Source organism: Haliotis rubra, unplaced genomic scaffold (genome assembly GCF_003918875.1).
Source record: "Haliotis rubra isolate DU_JTF1 unplaced genomic scaffold, ASM391887v1 Scf332, whole genome shotgun sequence".
In the NCBI taxonomy this organism is placed as follows: Eukaryota; Metazoa; Mollusca; class Gastropoda; order Lepetellida; family Haliotidae; genus Haliotis; species Haliotis rubra.
This window is the reverse complement of record NW_025767005.1, coordinates 475825-495438: the sequence shown is the minus strand read 5'-3', so window position 1 is coordinate 495438 and position 19614 is coordinate 475825. Positions and strand designations below refer to the sequence as shown.

Here is a 19614-nt window from a genome sequence, read left to right as displayed (position 1 = left end):
TCTCGGTTGTCTCGATATAACATCTCAGTCCTGGCAAAATTAGTTATAATTTTTCATTATTCAAGCTCTTTCAACTCGATACTGATGTCTCGATATTTCGGATATCTCTATATAATTTCATGGTCCCAACAAGCAAAATTACCCTTTTAACTCGATATTTGCAAAGAAACCGATATTCAACTACCTTTCATGGGCAAGTATCACTCTGAACGTTTACACACAGTGCGGCATGAATCAAAGGGATGCAGTAGTGTAAACTAATTAGGGGTAATTGAGTTGAAGCTGTCACTTGTTTCATAGTGATATGTGATGATATGCCTTGGTTGGATGTCTCAAGTCAAAGTTCAGATAACTCGATATTTTTTCTTGGTCCCATGAATATCGAGACAACGGTGCTCGACTGTAGCTCTGTTTCAATTTTCAGTGTTCATACTTAAGGAATTGATAGGATTCTTACACCAAAAGTAAGACACGGTCAGAAATGTCGCTAGTCCTTTAGTTTAAAAAATGTCTTGGAATATCCCTACACAATAATCTCCAGGGTATATGTTCTGATTAACATCCAGTGAGGTGAGGTGAGGTGAAATTGGGTTTAACGTCGTGCTTGTACTAGCCCAGACTTAAGCTGGTTTTAGAGTGCTAGCCCACTGAGATACCATGCCGCAGTCAAGCATGAATACCCCACTCAGACACATTATACTGACTCCGAGCCAACAAGTCCTTGTTGTACCCATTAATGCCGAGCGCCAGGCAGGGACCAACAAGTACCATATTTTAATGTCTTTTGGTATGACACGGCCGGGGATTGAACCTGCGACCTTCCGCTCTCCCGGGCGGACGGTCTAACCACTACACCACGGAGGCGGTCAAACATCCAGTGGTACCCTGGATGCACCTACGTCTCGGCCGGTAATTGTATTACCTCCCTTTGCTGGCTTCACCATCTCACAGTAGCCAGTCAGATAAGCCGTTACAGCCGAGCTTGCCAGTGTCAACAAAGATGGCAGCCGCAGGCATGAAAATTTGTTGGCAGTGCGACTCAGATTTAGGGGGAAAATCATTCTGACAAATTCACACTGCCCAAAAATATATGCAAGAACTCCTTCCACCTCTTTCTGGATACCTCTTCAACAAATGTGTTGCCAAGTTTAATCTGTTAGATAAAAGAAGCGAAAGTTAGTTATGACAGAAGCATTGTGATTGGTACACTCAACTTCCCAAGGTAGACATCCGCTTGGATAAAAAGCCAGCAAAGGGAGGTAATACAATTATCAGCAGAGCCGTATATGCATCCAGGGTACTAGTGGAGATATATTGGAATGTATACCCTGGAGAATATCAAGGATGTGTAATATCAACCATTTCAAATACTGTATTAGTTAACAGTTGAGGCTAATCTTTAGGGCTGCGCAATATAACCGGTTTACCGGTATTTACCGGTTCAGACATGAAAACGATACGTATTGCGATACGCTGGTTGAAAACCGGTATTTTGACTTGCGTTCGGAAAACTTCGTAACACTCGGAAATCTTTGGATATTTCCTTGTTTCATTTGTGCCAAATACTCTTCACATTATTTTATCATGATTAAAAGTTGTTATTAAAGCTTACTCAAGCATAGTGATTTTGTTGTGTTTTTGCTCTATAAATCAAGCATTAACTCGCTTATAAGTAGTATTTTGTTTAAAAATACTTCAGGCAATATATTGCAATACATATCGCAATACATGCTTTTGCATCGCAATATATTGCAATATGAAAATTCTGTGCAATACCCAACCCTACTAACCTCAGGATACCTAGATCATTAAATAAGGAGTTCGAGGACAAAGAATCTTTTTAGCGGGTTTCAAATACCGCAAGTCAAAATCAACTGTGGACAATGCATATTAAACTCATGGTGTTGATTCAAAGAGTCTTCTTCAGTACAAACAAATAGGCTTGAAAAGTTGGAATCAAAATAATTAATGAAATCAATCCGCACTCTTATTCCAACAACCATGATTAAAGAGTGTTTTATATCTCCATTCCATTACAAGGTGTGACAGTAAGACGAAGCTGTGTTACGGTATGTGTACCGATATGTGTGCAATACAATTTGTCTCCCAAGGCAGTACTATTTCATAAGCCATGTTGCTATTCCAGCAAACTTGATAAAAGAGTTGCTTCATATCTTTATTTGTTTTTGATATATATCATGGACCAATTTGTCCCTGTAGTCCGTCCAGGTCGAATAATAGCACCAGAACTAGCTGTCCAATCAAATTACTCGGCTCTTTCATGACTGAAACAAACAGGATTGCCATGATAGCCAGAAGCACCTGAACTCACCATCAGCGTTAGGCCAAGGCAGGAAAAGTGGGGTCAGGGAACCCTTCAGCATAGATGTATTGTATAATCTCCAAATATTTACACATATTTATTTGGGCATTTATTCAAAGCAGACTTATATGGCACCTGGTATCAACTCAAAGCTGTCCAATGGCGCATCACAAAGTTTGGTAGGGATATTACCTCAGATAACCCAAACTGCCTGTGAGGCTCTAGAAGGTTAATAATCACCAATTTATGAGAATCAGCCAGGTCACACATCATTTGGCTCAGCCCAAGCATACAGCTCTATATGATCTGGTGTTCTTCATTACACCTGCTCTGGTGTTCTTCACAACACCAGTAGCTTGTGTTCTTCAGAACACCAGTAGCTTGTGTTCTTCACAACACCTGTAGCTTGTGTTCTTCACAACACATGTACTGTAGCTTGTGTTCTTCACAACACCTGTACTGTAGCTTGTGTTCTTCACAACACCTGTTCATAACACCTGTAGCTTGTGTTCTTCATAACACCAGTAGCTTGTGTTCTTCACAACATCTGTAGCTTGTGTTCTTCACAACACCAGTAGCTTGTGTTCTCCATGACATCTGCTTCTTATGTTCTCCATGACATCTGCTTCTTGTGTTCTCCATGACACCTGTTTCTTGTGTTCTCCATCACATCTGCTACTTGTGTTCTCCATGTCATCTGTTTCTTGTGTTCTCCATGACACCTGTTTCTTGTGTTCTCCATGACATCTGCTACTTGTGTTCTCCATGTCATCTGTTTCTTATGTTCTCCATGACATCTGCTTCTTGTGTTCTCCATGACACCTGTTTCTTGTGTTCTCTATGGCATCTGCTTCTTGTGTTCTCCATGACATCTGCTTCTTGTGTTCTCCATGACATCTGCTTCTTGTGTTCTCCATGACACCTGTTTCTTGTGTTCTCCATGACATCTGCTACTTGTGTTCTCCATGTCATCTGTTTCTTGTGTTCTCCATGACACCTGTTTCTTGTGTTCTCCATGACATCTGCTACTTGTGTTCTCCATGTCATCTGTTTCTTATGTTCTCCATGACATCTGCTTCTTGTGTTCTCCATGACACCTGTTTCTTGTGTTCTCCATGACACCTGTTTCTTGTGTTCCTCCATGACACCTTTGTGTTCTCCATGACACCTGTTTCTTGTGTTCTCCATGACACCTGTTTCTTGTGTTCTCCATGACATCTGCTTCTTGTGTTCTCCATGACATCTGTTTCTTGTGTTCTCCATGACATCTGCTTCTTGTGTTCTCCATGACACCTGTTTCTTGTGTTCTCCATGACACATGTAGCTTGTGTTCTCCACGACACCTGTTTCTTGTGTTCTCCATGACACCTGTTTCTTGTGTTCTCCATGACACCTGTTTCTTGTGTTCTCCATGACACCTGCTTCTTGTGTTCTTGACATGTGTTCTCCATGACACCTGCTTCTTGTGTTCTCCATGACACCTGTTCTTTGTGTTCTCCATGACACCTGTTTCTTGTGTTCTCCATGACACCTGCTTCTTGTGTTCTCCATGACACCTGTTTCTTGTGTTCTTGACACCTGTTTCTTGTTTCTCCATGACATCTCTCCATGACATCTGCTTCTTGTGTTCTCCATGACATCTGTTTCTTGTGTTCTCCATGACATCTGCTTCTTGTGTTCTCCATGACATCTGCTTCTTGTGTTCTCCATGACACCTGCTTCTTGTGTTCTCCATGACACCTGTTTCTTGTGTTCTCCATGACACCTGTTTCTTGTGTTCTCCATGACACCTGTTTCTTGTGTTCTCCATGACACCTGCTTCTTGTGTTCTCCATGACACCTGCTTCTTGTGTTCTCCATGACATCTGCTTCTTGTGTTCTCCATGACACCTGCTTCTTGTGTTCTCCATGACACCTGCTTCTTGTGTTCTCCATGACATTTGCTTCTTGTGTTCTCCATGACACCTGTTTCTTGTGTTCTCCATGACACCTGTTTCTTGTGTTCTCCATGACATCTGCTTCTTGTGTTCTCCATGACATCTGCTTTCTTGTGTTCTCCATGACATCTGCTTCTTGTGTTCTCCATGACACCTGTTTCTTGTGTTCTCCATGACACCTGTTTCTTGTGTTCTCCATGACATCTGACACCTCTTGTGTTCTCCATGACACCTGCTTCTTGTGTGTCTCCATGACACCTGTTTCTTGTGTTCTCCATGACATCTGCTTCTTGTGTTCTCCATGACATCTGCTTCTTGTGTTCTCCAAGACATCTGCTTCTTGTGTTCTCCATGACACCTGTTTCTTGTGTTCTCCATGACACCTGTTTCTTGTGTTCTCCATGACACCTGTTTCTTGTGTTCTCCATGACATCTGCTTCTTGTGTTCTCCATGACACCTGTTTCTTGTGTTCTCCATGACACCTGTTTCTTGTGTTCTGACACCTGCTTCTGACATCCATGACATCTGCTTCTTGTGTTCTCCATGACATCTGCTTCTTGTGTTCTCCAAGGCATCTGCTTCTTGTGTTCTCCATGACACCTGTTTCTTGTGTTCTCCATGACACCTGTTTCTTGTGTTCTCCATGACACCTGTTTCTTGTGTTCTCCATGACATCTGCTTCTTGTGTTCTCCAAGGCATCTGCTTCTTGTGTTCTCCATGACACCTGTTTCTTGTGTTCTCCATGACACCTGTTTCTTGTGTTCTCCATGACACCTGTTTCTTGTGTTCTCCATGACACCTGTTTCTTGTGTTCTCCATGACACCTGTTTCTTGTGTTCTCCATGACACCTGTTTCTTGTGTTCTCCATGACACCTGCTTCTTGTGTTCTCCATGACACCTGCTTCTTGTGTTCTCCATGACATCTGCTTCTTGTGTTCTCCATGACATCTGCTTCTTGTGTTCTCCATGACATCTGCTTCTTGTGTTCTCCATGACACCTGTTTCTTGTGTTCTCCACGACACCTGTTTCTTGTGTTCTCCATGACACCAGTTTCTTGTGTTCTCCAAGGCATCTGCTTCTTGTGTTCTCCAAGGCATCTGCTTCTTGTGTTCTCCATGACACCTGTTTCTTGTGTTCTCCATGACACCAGTTTCTTGTGTTCTCCATGACACCTGTTTCTTGTGTTCTCCATGACACCTGTTTCTTGTGTTCTCCATGACACCTGTTTCTTGTGTTCTCCATGACATCTGCTTCTTGTGTTCTCCATGACATCTGTTTCTTACGTTCTCCATGACATCTGCTTCTTGTGTTCTTCTTGCAACCTGTTTCTTGTGTTCTCCATGACACCTGTTTCTTGTGTTCTCCATGACACCTGTTTCTTGTGTTCTCCATGACATCTTCTTCTTGTGTTCTCCATGACATCTGTTTCTTACGTTCTCCATGACATCTGCTTCTTGTGTTCTTCTTGACACCTGTAGCTTGTGTTCCTCATTACACCAGAGCTTATGGTGAAGGGAACACCCTGAAGAACTCCATATTTTACTAGAGTTAATGCCAACCTTTGTACATGGAGTTCTGTTTATTGTCACGCATGCTATGATATATCATATTAATTATTGGTTAAAAACATAACTGTGTGTGTAAGAGTGTGTGTCATTTAAAGATATGTAAATTCGGTGTAATTAGCTTTGGCATTTCATTTAAGTCATTGTTCCATAACAAGAACAATACAGAACAAAAACTACATAGGACCAACATCTCTAACTGATGTCACTGTGATTTGGTTCGGTATGGCTCATCAGTGTTGATGGCAACCATATGTGGAAACATCCTTTTTGTTCAGAATTTTATTACCTGGGATTCCCAACAAAATAACCTTTAAGGGCAATATTTTATTCAGAACTGAGAGTTCTTATTTGCCAAACTGGAACATGGAATCTTAATAATGCATTCAAAATTTTCAATGCGAAAATGCATTCCCTAAATGGTGTCAGATTGAGGCCTCTTCTTTTTCAAGCCAATCCACAAAGATTGACCCCAAAATAACTATCAGCATCAAATCTGATAATTTGCACTGACATTGTCTGCAGACATGGAGCTGCACATCAGACTCTGAACAAATCACTGAACATCCTTGGTCTCGATCTAGTCTCAGTGCTGAGATGACCTAACTCCCCTTCGTTAGACTTACATATAACAGTTTCTTGGAAGGGGATGCCTGACAACAAGGATGGAGGCAATGTACTACTTACCTGACAACTGTACTTGGTCATCTGAGTTGGGAGAGTCAGCTCCTTTATCGTGACTGGAAAACAAAGACATCAGTGAATGAGTTTCAATCAGTGTCCCACATTACATAAGTTGTCAGTATGACATAAGGCTAAGGTCATAAGAAGCATGACACTGTCAGCTCATCGGTACTGGATCAATAGACAAGCAGTAACCCTCTACATATCTGTGCACGACAGATGCCACAATTAATCCATGTACACGATATAATATTGATAGTCACTGAATGACCTACAATGTTTACAATCTTCACACTTGTGCTGATTATCCCTCATAATATACAGAACGATAATCAGAGCTCAGCCATGGATCAATAATCAATTGTAATCGTAAACATCACCACAAAAACAACAGAGAGGATAATTTCATAACGTTATGATGCATGTGTCTGACTTTCTAACTTCAGCAATACCCACTAGGTATGGTGGAGGCAAATCAAGAATCACAATCATTGCACACCAGGAGCTGAACCCATCACTGGTAGCTTGCATGAATTATGGCACATTACTGGCAAACAAGGATCAGTTGGACCCGGCCGGCGCAAAGAACTCGTCTACGAGAAGTGGTGGTGGTGGAATTGGGTTTAACGTCGTGCTTGAGAATATTTTGCTCATATGACGACGTGTATTCGTGTGTATGTGTATGTGTGGCTGCTTGTACTAGCCCAGACTGAAGCTGGTTTTATAGTGCTAGCCCACTGAGATACCATGCCGCAGTCAAGCATGAATACCCCACTCAGACACATTATACTGACTCCGAGCCGACCAGTCCTTGTTGTACCCATTAATGCCGAGCGCCAGGCAGGGACCAACAAGTACCATATTTTAACGTCTTTTGGTATGATGCGGTCGGGGATCGAACCCGCGACCTTCCGCACTCTGGGCGGACGCTCTAACCACTACACCACGGAGGCGGTCTCTACGAGAAGTAGGCGGTGCACGTCAATGAGCAAACCCATTTGGATTGTTAAAGGTAGAGCAGATGTAGGCTAGTGCACGTGCATTGCATGACGATGAAATTGATTCTGCGCGCAGCTGAACACGCCTTGCTCATAAGACTCTCACGTTGGTGTAGCAAGTCACACTACACTGGGTTTTTTTAATTTATTTTATTTTTCATGAAACCGAAGTCTTCCATCATAGATGGCGGTCATAACATAATGACATATACAAATATATGAACATAATCAGACATCCAACATACCAGGATGTAACATAGTTAGACCAGTGAAATATCAGCCTGTATAGGGTCTGGTATGTGGTGCCACACCCAACATATCATGTTTTATATAGCGCAACATGCAGCATACAGTGTTGTATATAGCGTCATATCAGACATAGCATATTGTATATGGGGTCACATCCAACATATGCTGTATATTGCGGAACATTCAACATAAGTTGTATAAAGTGTCATATCCGAAATATCGTATTGTATATAACATATCAAACGACCTATCATGTTGTATATAGCACCATATCCAACATATATTGTACATAGGGCCACATCTGATCTTTCCTGCTGTATATTGCATCACATCCAACATATCGTATTGTATATTGCAGCACCTCCGACATCATGCTGTATATAGCACAGCACCAAGCATACCGATACAATGTTGTATATTGCGCCATATCAGACATATCGTATAGTATATAGGGTCACATCCAACATATGTTGTACATAGCGTAACATCCGAGATATCATGCTTTATACAGCATCATATCCAACATATCATAAAGTATATACAGGGCTCGATTTGAGAGATGTTAACCTACTTGCACCAGGTGCAACCTAAGATAAAAACCTAGTTGCACCAGCCAAATTCCAGTTGCACTGCTTTTATTGCAATATGTAATGTAAGAAATATGGTATTGAATTATTTAGGTGTTTTATTGAGAGTTTACCCACATAAAAATTGAGTTGCACCAGGTGCAAGTTCAGCTAATAGCTATATTGCACTTTGTAATATTGGGTTGCACCAGTGCAAGTAACAAAGTACTAAATCGAGCCCTGATATAGGCTTTATAGCATTACATCTGACATGCCATGTTGCATATAGCATCATATACGACATGTCATATTGTTTAAAGCACCACATCTGACATATCATGCTGTATATTGCATCACATCCCTTGTATCTCATTGTCTATTGCATCACATCTGATCTATCATATTGTATAATGCACCACAACCAACATATCATGTGTTGTATTTTGCATACACCTCAGACATACTATGTTGTATACATACATCTATGTTGTATATACCACCACATCAAACATACCATGTTGTACTTAGAGCCACATCCAACACATATCATGTTGTATATAGAGCGCAACACCATGTTGTATACCATGATGTTGTATATTGTCACGTCCGTCACTTGTTGTACATAGTGTCTTATCTGACATATATTGTATACCGGGTATATGTCTTATCTAACATACGTTGTATATTGTGCCACATCTGACATATCATGCTGCGTCTTATGTCACATCCAATGTGTATTGTATATTGCGCCACATCCAACTTATTGTGTTGTATGTTGCGTCATATATCCGCCCTATAATAAATGTTCCCAATGTTACATCAGTGCACCTACAAATATGTTACCTAATTAATCAATACATAAAGATCAAGATTTTACAAAAGCGGTTGTTGCATACACAGGTCAGGTTTGAAATACTGGGAATAATGGATGCCATTTATTTGCAAATTTCTTCATTTCATTCTTTCTTTTGGCAATGAAGCTTTCAACAGAAAAAATATCTTTTAAAGTCTTTATAAAGTTATTGCATTTTGGAATTTTGTTTTTCAAAGAAGAGACATAAATATGTCTTTTTGCTGAAAATTGTTATATGATTAAGTAATGGGATTTTACTTAAGGAACCAAAATACACCAAAAAAATTGTCAAATTAACTTTTTGCATGAAGTGGGTGTTAATCCAAATTTGAAGATCATTCCAAAACTTCTTAGTTTCACAACATTCCCAGTAAACATGGCACAAGTTTTCATCCTCATCTTTACAAAAGCTGCATGAGGCACTTTGGATAAGGTTCATTTTTAATAGTTCCTTTTTGGTATAGATAATACCATGTACAAATTTTAATTGGAAATCTAAGAGTTTTACATCATTAATGTCTTGTCTGTAAGACATAAAAGTCATTGGCCAATCAAAATCAGTATCGTCAAACTCTTTCTCCCATTTATGACACATATGAGGGTTATTATTATTAAATAGCAATATATCATAAAATAATCTTGATCCCTGTAATGATTTCATAAAATTCTTTTGATCAGAATTTAGATTCAAGTCATAGTTATGTATATATCTGTGATTTGTTATTGTATTTTTCCATGATTTAGGTAAAATATTTAAAACATATCTATGATCTAATTCTGTCCCTTTTACTGAATATTTACTTTTCAAAGATTCAAAAGACATCAAACCTTCTTCATCACACATGTCTTTGATGGTTAATAGTCCTTTATTTGCCCAATGTCTGATATAATGATTTTGGTTTTAAAATTATGATTAAACCATAATGGCTGTGCTAAAATTTCATCAATGTTGCTTTCGTCTATGGTTATGTTAGAACAATACATATTCCATGCATTTAAAACATCTTTCCAATATGGATTATGAATATCAGCAATATTATATAAATTAGCACCAAATTTCATGATATCATGAAGAGGAAAATTGCATGGATTGCATATTGATAATTTTCTCAAATAAAGTCTCAAAGTCACACTACACTTGATCGCGGACAACCTGGGGCCCCTTCGCTAACAATGGCAAGCGCCAGTGGGTGGCACTCATACATGCTAATACGGGTCAATTGTCAGGTCGGTGCTCAACCTATCCTTGTTTGCCAGTAGATGACAAGGCCACCCCATAATCATATATCCCACAGTGTGTACAACAGACTTTGGATTCCTGCTAGTCTTCACAAGATGAAGACCTAGTTAGTTTCTCATAAACTAGTAACATTCAAGGCCTGTAATATTGGAGTGAGTGAGTGAGTTTTGTTTTATGCCACATTCAGCAATATTCAAGCTCTATGGCAGCAGTCTGTAAATAATCGAGTTAGGACCAGACAACCCAGTGATCAACATCATGAGCATCGACCTACACAATTGATACGATGACATGTGTCAACCAAGTCAGCAAGGCTGACCACCCAATCCAATTACAAGGGCGCAGTGGCAACTACAGGAACAGCTCGAAAAGCGAGATGCACGTGCAACAAACATTTGAGCTGGTGTGATGACACCCCAACTGCACAGGCAGTGCGCTGTATGTACTTAGTAATTGCATACTTGGGTCTGCCCTGTCATTTTAATGAAGAAATCATAGACTTTGTAAATTATAGACTTCACGTTGGGAGCAAATTTTAATTTTCTCTCATTTTGTCAATCAACATTAATCATGTCTCTGACGTTACTAATGCATGTGCATATCGCTTTTTGAGCTGTTCCTTTAGTTGCCACTGCGCCTTGTCACAAACTGGGAAAACGCACAAATAAATGATGACAGTTTCTTAAACAACTTTTTTATTTTTGTGACAAAAATTCTGCAATTTTTTTCTAGAGTTGGTCTGTTGTTTTTATTGCACTCTGCGTTGGTTTGATTCTTTTATGTCTATTTGTTTTTGTGTTAGATTGCAATTCATCGGTATCATTTTGTCTCAAATGGACTGTAGTTACTAGTCTAACTTGCAACAGGTGCATGTCATTTTAAAAATAAATAAATCAACAATAAATCTAACATTATAAGCATAAATATGTTAGCTCATTTTTCTTCTAAACTTTGAATAGTTATGGCACCAAAACATTGCTATTTAAAGACATGTCTTATGCTATGACAGCACTGCGTTGCTGTGGTTTCATGGGTACTAAATCACCGAAATGTGTTCAGCCGTGCAATCCTGTTAGTCAGCCTCTTACAACAAGCATGGGTTACTGAAATATTGGAACACTTGCCACTCATTGTAGCACAGAAAAAAAGCTATCGTAAATATAGTAACAATTGTTGTGTTCAAGCATAAAGGAAATGGCTACAATCTCTAACTAGTCCATTTTCGGGCTTGCATGGACTCGTCCCTAAAACACCCTTATTTCTAAATCTGCATGCCCATGGTTTACACAAAGTAAGTTCATCAATCAGACCAGAGGGTTCAGGTATATAGCGAGATTGTATCAATTTTAATGAAAAGAAAAGAGATAAACTCTACATGTGTATTTATCCAGTTCATGCTGAATATGTACATGGATTCCGCTATTGTCACACATTTCAGTTGACACCACTAACCATCACTGCGGTTTACCAGCATAGTATACAAACATAAAATTAGGTCACATTCTTGCCCTCACTGACTGACATCTCTCCAAAGACCTGTGCACTGTATAACACAATTCCACAATATATCAAAAATAAAACATTACAATGCCTACTCGATTGATGTGACAGGTTCGTAAACAATTTCAATTTGAGTCAGATCCAGTGCGAAATAGTTTCTAAATTTTGCGAGCCAGTTGGCCTAGCTATGCCTGATGGTTACTAGACCACAAAATAATTCACTAGCCCGAAATTTGAATGTAGAAACTAAGTAAAAGATTACAATAATATAGATGAGAATAAGATATTGTTGGTATGACACGAGTTTCTTCATTAAGCTGCAAACATTTTTATCAGGCCATAATCTTGCATGATCTAAAAGTGTAATAACTTAACAAGTCAGAGAGAGCAATATATTTACAAATGACCCCATGAAGATTTACTGGCCTGTGGGCTAGTGGGCCAGTGGCTATTTCGCACACTGAACAAATCTGCCAGTTCAGCCACTGGTTCAGTACCACAGTCTAGGATATTTAGATTTACCTAAGCATATATAAGTTTGTCAGCTGATAGTCAACACACTTAGGAAATGATGATAGTGCTAATTAAATATTTGTTTTATTGCTAAAAGCAGCTAAAAAACTTACAGACAGACAGACAGAATCAGGACAGAAACCAAAATATCACTAATCAGTCTTTTTTTTTTTAGATCCGAGGGTCCGCTTTCATTTCTGAGTGATGAGAATTTATCATTATATGCAAAGTTGTTGACCTTCATCTGTGACGAAAGATTAGCTTCTAAACATAGCAGTGATGATTCAGCCTGATATGTCAGGTCTATATACAGCCCTTCTGCTGTTGATAACCTTTACAGTCATTGTGACTTGTACAATCACAGCAGGAATATATCCTGCTCAACAGAAGCAATGAAAACTGGGGTTTCACGTCACCACATTGTGCTTGCTCTGAAAACCAATGATCACTGAAATTAGTGCATTCCTATACTGTATACATTGGGAGTGAATGAGTGGATCTGGAGCCCGTGTCACAAAGCGATCATAGCACTACGACTGTCGGAAGTCCATGTTAAAGTATGGGAGTTACGATCACCTTAGCACTACGACTGTCGGAAATCTATGTTAAAGTATGGGAGTTACGATCACCTTAGCACTACAACTGTCGGAAGTCTATGTTACAGTATGAGAGTTACGATCACCTTAAGCCTTCAGCACTCTACTTTAAAAGTGTGGGAGTTGTATGTTACAGTCTATGTTACAGTATGGGAGTTTACCTTAGCACTACATCACCACCTTAGCACTACGACTGTCGGAAGTCTATGTTACAGTATGGGAGTTCGCGATCACCTTAGCACTACGACTGTCGGAAGTCAATGTTACAGTATGGGAGTTGCATCACCTTAGCACTACTTACCTGTCGGAAGTCAACCAGAGTATGGGAGTTTCATCACCTTAGTGCTACTGTCGGACTATGTTACAGTATGGAAGTTGCGATCTGTTACAGTCTGGGGAAATGTGACAGTGCTCATAGATTGGCTTTTAGCAAATCCGGGCCATCTGGTCAAACACCAGATATGAGGCTTCCTGAGCACCAAAGGTGAGAGTTGAGGGTGAGGTTCAAAGNTGGTCGGCTCTGCTACTTTGTTTCACTTTCATCCGGACTATGACATGCATTCGGGAAAACTTTGTGAAACTTCCTCGTCAATAACACGCAATATACACAATCGACACCCAAAGGATCACACGCTAACCTTCTGAATGATTTTACCAGTGTTCACTAAAATAAATCACCAGTGACTTACGAAATTGTACACCTTAAAAATAAATTCAGAATTTTTTCTAAAAGAGAAATCGGACAGCAGCTTTTGTATTTGAAAATCAGTAATTCCGCCAAAATCGGAGTGGTTGGCAGCTCTGAAATTTGTACCATGTGAAAATCGAACCCAGGTCTTCTGTATGATGAAAGACCACCTTAACCACCAGGTTAACCACCACCTATAGATTTTGTCGTGATGCAAGTTACACTCCGAGAACTTCAACCATCAGTGTGTTAGTGAGTGAATCAGGCTGAACATGATTGTGAATGGTTAGTTAAACCAAGGTGTGTGATACATGGGAGGAAAGCCAGAAGCGATGCAGGTCACAGAACATTTACCTATCTCGTTACCCAGAGAAAGAAACCTTTCAAAATTTCCCACTAGACCACAGGACCAGTGAGTGGACAATAATTAGTGGTCCTGTCTGTACTTCATAAATAACATTCGCAGATTTACTTTAAAAAAATCACTGGCCACCAGGACCACTGCAAACTTATCATTTTGTGGTCCTGATGAATTTTGACTAGCCAGGGACAACAGGGTCAGCATAAATTTCGCACACTGAGTATTGATATGATGCTAATAATTAATCCAATATTTGCATGGTATGCATATGGATCTCAAACTCAATTTCAGGTAGTAAATTGTATAGAGTATGCATGGTTCGAAATACCCCATATATTAGCATGCCATGGCACGGTAAATATTGGAATGGCACGGCTAAAAAATGTTTTCGGTGCCCTTATGACAAACCTAATTTTTGGGAGACATATCTCACATCTAGTTAATTAATCCCCAAAACAATTATTTTTTTCAAAATTGAATATTGCCATACATATTTGAATGTTCATAAACCCATTTCTTTATTTAACAATAAATTTCAAATGATCATCATCATTGTCATTTATTCTAAAAACATATGGGCACACTTGATTTCTGAAAGGCATACCTTAAATATTTGTCTAGTGCCTAATGCACACCTAGAATAAAGAAAGCATTTCTATCCCTGGTCTGTCTCACTGGCACTGACTGTTTCTGATATGAGAAAGCCCCAGCTCAAAATGAAGCAAGTCCAAATTTCCCTCAGGTTCTGAATATCCCATGTCAAAGGGGGACCCTTTTCAACCTAAATCTGCTTGTATACAGTCTGAAACTAAGCCTTGGCACATAAATTGCAGGGCCTTAGATGACTGAGATACACCAAACCCCTTGCATAATCTGATTCTCTGTCTGTCAGGATGTAGCTGGAATACTGAGGAGGGCTACCTTGAACAATGAAACATGATCTTACAGGCATTATCAGTTATAATAACAGGCTCACAGATCTGGGGGCTTGGACCCCTGACAAAATCAAATAACCCTCTTTCTGGACAATTTACAGTTCCAAAGGTCATTATTTCAAATACTGTCCCAATATTGTGAATTTGTAGGGATAAATTGATCGTATATAACAAAGCACCAAAGTTCTGATAACAAAGTTTCAAAATCAGCTGCCCAAGGGTCACATATTTTAAACAAAATAACTTGGCACTATATTTCTGATGCCCAACCATTCACAAGAACTGGGTAACCAGGAAAAGAAACCTTTCAAAATTTCCCACTAGACCACAGGACCAGAGAGTGGACGATAATTTTTATCAATACAAAATTCACTGGCCACCAGGACCACTGCAAACTTATCATTTAGTTGTCCTGATGGATTTTTACTAGCCAGGGACCACAGGACCAGCGTAAATTTCACACACTGGGTAACATGACCGACCATTTCTGACACCTTCCCATTCACATGAACTGAGTCACATGACACACCTCTTTGAACACCTTCCCGCCACCTACCCGTATGTACTCACATTGGTCTGAAGCTCTGCAAGTTATCAGAATGCACCAATCTAGAATACAAGCGGAGGTCATTACACCAAAATACTTGGAATGGAACCTTGTGGGCATTGCCAAGACATGAATTTCAAACAAAATGGAAACAAATCCTCTTCTCACATGCTCGAAGGGACGATACATGCAACATTTAACTAAATACATGTCTAAATACATTGGTATACCAGCAACATGACAGCAGCCTTAAGAATAAGATAGTAACTGAGCGTGGGCCAGGCAAACCAGTGACTGATATCATGAACAACACCGAAGGGCACAATGACCTGCAGACAACTATGTATGAACAATCCATGTACCGGGAATTCCCTGTTCTAGTGATGAAATATTTTAACCATATTTAAGCCCAGGGCTTTAATTCGAAAATGCTCAATATTTTGATAAAATAAAAAGAAGCAAGTTTTTTTAAAAACTCTTCATCAGGAAACTGGTCGATAAATTCAAAACTGACTGACCACACGGTTAATTTAACTGCAACTGCATGCACATGATAGGGGTTAAGATGATCAATTCCTGTCTCTAATAACTGCCCTGTAACCGGTGTCCAAAATGTTCTGTAAACGTGATAACCGCGCCGAGGCACTATGAATGTTAAAAACGTTGAGGTTCGCCACGCATAGCCTAGATAATCTGTACCATTTAAGCAAAGTTTTTTGGTATGTCTACTTTTTCTTAAACATCATTAATTAGGTTCATTACAACCAATCAATCATCGAAAATAATTGGTTAGCGTCATTTATGAAATTTTCCTGTTTGCACAAAAACATAAAGAAAAAACTTGTAGTTCTTTGTTTGTTTTTCCCTCAAATTTCACATCTTTAAAGGATGACTAGTATGTTAGGAACATAAATTTCTTGGAGTCTTTAAGATAAATTCAATCATGACTTGGACCGTGCTTGTAGTGCTCATGAAATGTAACAGACAAAACCAACCTTGTGAAAAAAGTTGTTAATGTAAAAGGTGTTCCAGAATTGTTTGTATTCGATTATGAGAAAACATGATCGATTGCTTGGTCGTTTAGTCACTGCGACAAATCTTCGATTATTTCAATTAATCGGACCACCACTAGTATATACGTTGCGTAAGTACTGTCGGAAATGCTAGAAAAATGCTTTTTGACATATATTTAAAATTCAGAGGTATTACAGTTACTTAAATAACAAATATCACTTCAAGAAACATCTACCTAATGTAGACCGAGGGTATAAATTTTGAGACATGCTCTAAAATGTGTTTTTACTGATGAAAATACCAAAAACTTAGAAAAATAAGGGGTAGTGGGACGTTATTTGATACAAACATTAACTGCCTGTGTTATGTCATCAGCATCCACGGTATCGACAGGTGAAATTGACACCAGAGCACACGCTAGGGCGAGGGGTCATCTCAATAGATGTTTTCTGCAAAATGTTGAATATGTGTGCATTATAGTATAACGTATTGGTTATGTAAGGGATCATTTGTGTGTATGTGTGTTTGTTTTGAAATAAACATCACAATTACTGTACATTGGAAAGAATCCTATCACATGTGTTTTCTTATCGATTGATTGTAGAAATGTGCAACGTTTTAATAAATGTTTTGCATGTCAACAGTATATTTCATTGAAAAAATATGGATGTAATTCGGTCAGTTTAATCTAGTTGTGAACATTGGCCAAAGATTTAACGAAGTCACTGGTGTAGCCCCTTAAGAATATATATATTCTTCTTCTCATAAAGTTTGTAGACCGCCCGTCTAAGCACTCCCTTGTCAAAGTTGTCAAGGACGGTTTTACGTCCCGGTTTTGCTTTTGAGACGGTCCCTGTCTTGTCTGATTTGTTTACAATATTGTAAACTTGTTGGTAAGACATACCAACAGCTCTACAAGTTCTGTAATAAACCCTTTCTAAACTAATGAAAGGTTTACCTCCGTCTTTTTCAAGCAGAAAAAAATTATAAACCTTTGCAACAATCGACTGCAAATCGTTGGCCATAGTGGACGCTGTGATAAAGATGTGCATGCATGACGGGAAACTTATTTATCAAGACTTAACATTTATATTAATATTTCTTCAATAAAGAAACGATAATTAAGTAAAGTAACAAAAACATTCAACATTTATTTGTTTAGGAAATACGTTAATTCATATTTTTACACCACCTGTATTATTAGCATAAATGTAAAGACTATTTCAGATTTCTGTTGTTGAACTCTGAAAAAATCTGAAGTTGCTGTTTTGGTACCAAATTCTCTCTTGTAAACTGCCCTTTAAATGCATGGGAATGTTAAATCGATTGAAATAAAAATTAGGTACACTATAGGCGAGTTGATATATTGACAACATAGTACATGTATCACCTTTATAAAGATATTAAGGCTAAAAAGCATTTTTCTAGCATTTCCGACAGTACTTTAATTACTTTTACCAATGATAACAGAAGGGATCTAGACTAGCAGTTACCTTGTGCCAATGTTGCAATAAAATTAAGAAAATGAAGATCTGAATCTCATGTTTTTGGCTGCTCAAAAAGGTCATTATGGGTCATGCATTGATCAAAAACCAAAATCAATATATTAGATAGGAACATGTTTTTGTCATATTTGCCAAATAGGAAACCTGATATTTTCTTAGAATGAGCCATATACTGTGATCATTGCATCTTGGTGCAACAATCACGCATAGCGGTAAGTAATCAAAACGAACTTTTCTTCAAGAGGGTCAAAATCAAGTAGTAACATGTTCTGTGTTGTGATTTGTTGTTGGAAATAATTGTTGTTTCAATCATTCCTGCAACCATGATGTGTATCATCACACAGCATCCTTCCAAAACTATGCTTGCTTTGACAATTGCACATTTTCATGTAGTACAGAATTTGGTGTCTGGGTTAACAAAACGTGTACGGGTCAGTTAAATTAGGTCATATGCGTCTCTATCTGAATAAACTATGTTCCACGTTTTTGTGGTTAAAGGCAAACATGGCTTATCTCCATACAGAAAATGTCTTCTTTAGCTTTGTGCTTGAACACGAATGAGATAAAATGTACGACTGTGAGTTGGGAAATATTTCTGTTACATTGGAGTGTGTTAGCTTAATAATAATAAAAATAATAATAGTAACAGAAGATTTGTTATGCATGAAAACTCCAGGCACTTGGTGCCTGCTCATGGCGCTACACAAAATTAAAATACACTGCAGTAGAGGTGCTATATATTCACTGGTAAATCAATCTTTAGAGAGCTTAATGTGGGGGAAAAGCCCATAGTGACACAGTTCCAAGATGTTTATAACTGACGTGAAATCCACATGCATACATATGATGTGGCAAACCTTGAAACATAATTGAAATCACAATCAATGAATCATACAAAAAATTGTCATCAAAGAAATAATGTTGAGATTTGTAAAAATAGGTTTTTGATATGCTTAAGGGACACAACTCTGCACATATTTCTATCATCATACACAAGTGGGTATGTACGAAGTCCAAGGGTCCTTGTAAGGCCAAACAAAGTAGATTTTCAAATTATTTATTTATATTTCATTTATCAGCTGTATTTAAAAAATGGCAAAATTGAAGAAAAAAATTGGTCCTTCTTTAGCAAAAATTACAGTCGGCAGATCCGTAAACCAAGTAATAAAAAAAGTGTGGCCTAATATACATGGTTTACCCAAACTCAAAACTTCTGGTGTGTGTAGATTCAAATATTGTATTGCAAAAAATCCCGAGGACCACATGACCTCGGTGAAACAACAGATGTTACAAGTAAGATAACTTTACTTACTTACAACTGTTTGTTCAGAGAGTAATATTATTCACAAGCTTTAATCTCAAACAAATCACAGATTTTAACCAATAGTTAACCTACATGTGACCTCAATCTGTATACCATGCATACAGCAATACATATTAATCATACTGTTGAAAATTTTTTAGTTCTTGTTATATCCTGATATCAGTTTTCAATTATGGAATTTAAAATGAAACTGTCTGCTACTTTACTAGTCC

The 19614-nt window shown here is 38.5% G+C and overlaps 1 protein-coding gene across 6 annotated transcripts in view; it reads right to left on the bottom strand.

Moving 5' to 3' along the window:
- LOC124284265 (upstream stimulatory factor 2-like) overlaps positions 1–19614 on the bottom strand; it is a 32167-nt gene that overhangs the window by 11047 nt on the left and 1506 nt on the right. For 4 of the 6 annotated variants that reach the window (XM_046720337.1, XM_046720334.1, XM_046720336.1 and 1 more), the window contains exons 2-3: positions 15583–15621; positions 6517–6569 (exon numbers count right to left, since the gene is read on the bottom strand). In XM_046720337.1, the coding sequence (XP_046576293.1) occupies positions 6517–6569; positions 15583–15621 (92 nt within the window). The remainder of the gene's footprint in view (positions 1–6516; positions 6570–15582; positions 15622–19614) is intronic. The other 2 variants (XM_046720338.1, XM_046720340.1) reach the window with 1 other exon arrangement.